Below are 4034 nucleotides of genomic sequence, written 5' to 3' on the forward strand. Positions count from 1 at the left end.
TAAGAACCTAATATTCTTGGGCTTCCACGCTGCTAAATGGACAATGATGAGTACAAAATGATCTATCATAAATTGTTATAAGATTTCTGAGAAGAGGACTTTATAGCTGGAAAGATCAAAGACAGCTTCTTGGAGAGGAATGACATTGGGGATGGATTTCCAAGTGCACCTGAAATTCTAAGGGCAGTCTCCAATGTAGGATGACCTCACATTGGTTGTGAGAAAATTCTCCTGCTGAAGAGTTTCCCCAGGGCAGCCTTCATGTCCCGATTCCTCAGACTATAGATGAAAGGATTTAACACTGGGGTCACTGCCATGTACATCACAGTTATCACCGCATCCTTTAGGCTGTAACTAGTCAGAGGGCGGAAGTACATGCCCATGACTGTCCCATAATACAGAGAAACAACTGTGAGGTGGGAACCACAGGTGGAGAAGGCTTTGAGCACACCTTTGGTGGATGGAACCCGTAAGACTGTGGAAAAGACCCTAACATAAGAGATGATGATGCATAGTAATGGCACAGAGAAAATACCAACTCCCAGGTACATCATCTTCACATTAAAGTGGATGTCAGAACAGGACAACTTGAGCAAAGGGGTAATGTCACAGTAGAAGTTGGCTACTTCCTGGTTTCCACAGAAGGACAGGCTAGCTGTGAGCAGAGTGTGGGGGAGGGCATTGGCATTTCCAACCACCCAAGACACCGTGACTAGCAGGACACAAGTCCGTGGGCTCATAATTATTGTGTAATGAAGTGGGCGGGTGATGGCCACAGCTCGATCATAGGCCATAGCAGCCAGGATGTAACTATCTGTGTTACCCAAGGCAATCATAAAATACATTTGTGTTAGGCATCCTCCAAAGGAGATGGCTTTGGTGCCCAGGAGGTGGTTGGCCAGCATCTTAGGGATAGTTACAGAGGAGAAGAAGATGTCGACAAAGGAGAGGTTGGCAAGGAGAAAATACATGGGGTTGTGAAGGTGAATGTCAGAGTGAATGGCCAAGATGATGAGCAGGTTTCCAATCAATGTGATGGGGTAAATGAACAGGAAGAGTAAGAAGAAGAAGTCTTCCTGTTTTTGCTGGCCAGTAACTCCCAAGAGGATGAAATTGAAGGTGGAGGACTGATTGTCTTCTCTCATGGATCCTTCAGCAGGAAAGGGGAGAGGAATCCAGAATTATTAGTGTGGTTATTGTATGTAATGATCTTTCTTATCCACCATTTTGACACACGTGACCAACCATCTCTACAACTGAGTTAACTAAATCTGGAGATAACCAATATTTTTGGGGAAATATCAAGAATTACCCCTGGACACTCATGAATAAAAACTGAGCAATCTGTGAATCAGAGGTGCTTATCCTCCTCCACCCCAGAACCATCACTCAACATCTAGGATTTACTCAGTTAACAAATACTAATTTTTACATTGCATGTGCTACTTTGTTAGACATGTGGAAAAAGTACAAAATGTGAAAAGTATAAGAATTTCATCCATGTATTCTATACATGAGATGGAGTTAGATGCTAAGGTGCCATCGCAGATCACAGAGAGAGATGATTTCTGCTGAAATCTTGAAGGGAGAAGTAAAAGAACCATATGTCCCCGGGAGAGGAGCCAGGAGGTTCATCAGCATGAATGCTATTAACAGAGACTGTGAGTCAGAGTTCCAGGAAATGCTGGGTTGCTGAAATCCATTTTCCTGGAAAGTGTTTATGTTCTAAGATACTTGTCTCATGAGTGTGAAGATGCTGAAGACAGTTTTTAAGAAGAAGCCAAATTCTTCCCTGTGGTATCAGGGGTTCAGGTGAAAGAAATGCCCTCTTAAGTGCTTTGACCTATTGTTGCTTTGAGAAATAACTTATTTTTCTTAAGCGGTCTGTTAACATGCACTGTTGAATATGAGAGTGCAAGGTTTGTAGCTATTCTCAGAAGCAACAGGCTTTTGTGAGTTCATCTGCATGCATGCATGTGTACACACACAGAGTATTATTTCAGGAAGCTGCTGAGGAATGGCATAACCAAATCAAAACTACCCCTTCCTCACCCCATTTTCATGGATAAGGGCCCAGGAACAACCATTGTCAGAAGGGGAGTGTCTCTCTCCCTCTCTCCTCTCTGTCTCCCCTCTCTTTTCTCTCCTCCCTTGCTCTTTTTCTGTTCATCCATTCAGGAGAATTTGGGTTCTGAATTCAGGCCAGGGTTTGAGTCCTTGTTTTGCCTCTACCTCTGTGAAGACAATTCAATTCACCATTTTCTTTCATCTGGTAAAATGGCAATAATTCTGCTTACCTCTCCTGGTATTGCGAGGGTCAAAGGAGATTATGCATGTAGTGCAGTTACTGGCTATTTAATCCCCTGGTATTACTGTTGTAAAAAGTTTCTTCTCCAATATCCACAGCTTCTACCTGGGGAGTCAGCTCAGATGTTTCCAAAAGGGACTTAGTCCTGTGGCCTTCACTCCTCTTCCATGAATGGAGAGTTTACAGGCAGCTGGTCTAGTAAGTACCTGTTAGCCTTGCTTTCTGGAGGCAGGCATGCTGGAGAATGTGTTAGTAGTAGTCCTAGAGGAGGGTCTCTGGTCCTGTGTTTCTGAGGCAGAAGACAGGACTGGAATGATTTGGAAAGAGGAGCCCTGAGTTTTCCCACTGTGGAGCAGAAGAGCCAGAAGGAGTTGGCCTGGATGGGGGCTAAAGATGAGGACTCTAGTTTCCTCCTCAAGGAAGCACAATGGGTCATATGAGAGAGAAAACGGTGAGTGGTTCACTAGGTTATAAAGTCTCTTGAAACATGACTTTCCCCTGTCTTAATTCGGGCCAAAGTCAGAGTAATTGTTGAGACTCATTACATGCTGTGCCTTGAGGGGATACAGTCGTTCTCATGAGTAATTTTGTCAGAGTTCTTTTCTAGAAGGAATGATGGGCAACAGTCTCCCAGAGAGTGTCTCCAGGGTCCAGGCTTTGGGCTTACCTATTCTGGCCTCTCTGTTGAAATGTGGACCCTTGTCCTCTGCTTTAGCACAAACTGGAACCATCCCTTGGGATACAAGGAGTGTGGTAAAATTGAACTCCTAGGCTTTATTCCAGGCTACACTGAAGACTTCTGGTGTTAAATGTGCAAAGAAGAGTAATTACATTTCATCTTTTACCTGTGATTTGTCTTAGGGGAGGCTATGAGGGAAATTAAACTTTCTTTTTTCTTGTGCTTTGATAGTAAGTCTCCGAATTTTTTAGATTCTTAGAGAAGAAAAGGTTCTAGATGTTATCTAGTCCACCTCATGTACGTATCACCTTTGTAACAGCCCTGATTAGTGGTCATTATGCTATAACTTAGCCCCCTTCTGTAGTAGCAGTAGAGGACCATGGTGAAGGCTGTGAGCTCTGATTGGGTTTCAGTCCAGGCTCTGCCTCTTTCGGGCTGTAAGTAACTTTGCATAGTTATTAAATGTACTTACTCATTTCTGTGGGGCTTCTCAGGTGGTGCTGTGGTTAAGAATCTGCCTGACAATACAGGAGACATAAGAGACACGAGTTCAACCCCTGGGTTGGGGAGATCTGGAGAAGGGCATGGAAACCCACTCCAGTATTCTTGCCTAGAGAATCCCATGGACAGAGGAACCTGGAGGGCTACAGTCCATGGGGTCGCAAAGAGTTGGATGCGACTGAAGCGACTTAGCATGCATGCACTCATCTGTATAATTGGAATAACAAAGCAGCAGCAGCAGCAGCAGCAACATTCTCAGAAATTTGTTGTAAAGATCACATGAACTGATATTTGAAAAGTCCTTAAACCAGAGCCTGGTATATAGTTAGCACTTAGCAAATTTTAGCTGTTATTTTATTATCTCTGTGCTACTTTTTTCCTCCTATAATACTTCCTATCAATTACCTCTTTTACTATTGGCCATGTAGCTGTTGGATGACTCCCCAAAATCTTCTTCAGATTCTGCCGATCTCAAAACATTTGCTGAATTACATTTTCCCTTGGAGTTGTTTCAGGTTATGCCATTGTATTTGCTCTGTTATTACT

At 43.4% G+C, this 4034-nt stretch overlaps 1 protein-coding gene across 1 annotated transcript; it reads right to left on the reverse strand.

Annotated features, from left to right (window-relative positions):
• Nucleotides 1-206: 206 nt before the first annotated feature.
• On the reverse strand, nucleotides 207-1145 carry LOC138414649 (olfactory receptor 1A1). Its single transcript, XM_069542384.1, has one exon. It carries the CDS (start codon nucleotides 1143-1145, stop codon nucleotides 207-209), a length of 939 nt encoding a protein of 312 aa, XP_069398485.1.
• Nucleotides 1146-4034: the final 2889 nt, after the last annotated feature.

The sequence above is a fragment of the Ovis canadensis genome, chromosome 11, assembly GCF_042477335.2.
Source record: "Ovis canadensis isolate MfBH-ARS-UI-01 breed Bighorn chromosome 11, ARS-UI_OviCan_v2, whole genome shotgun sequence".
NCBI lineage: Eukaryota > Metazoa > Chordata > Mammalia > Artiodactyla > Bovidae > Ovis > Ovis canadensis.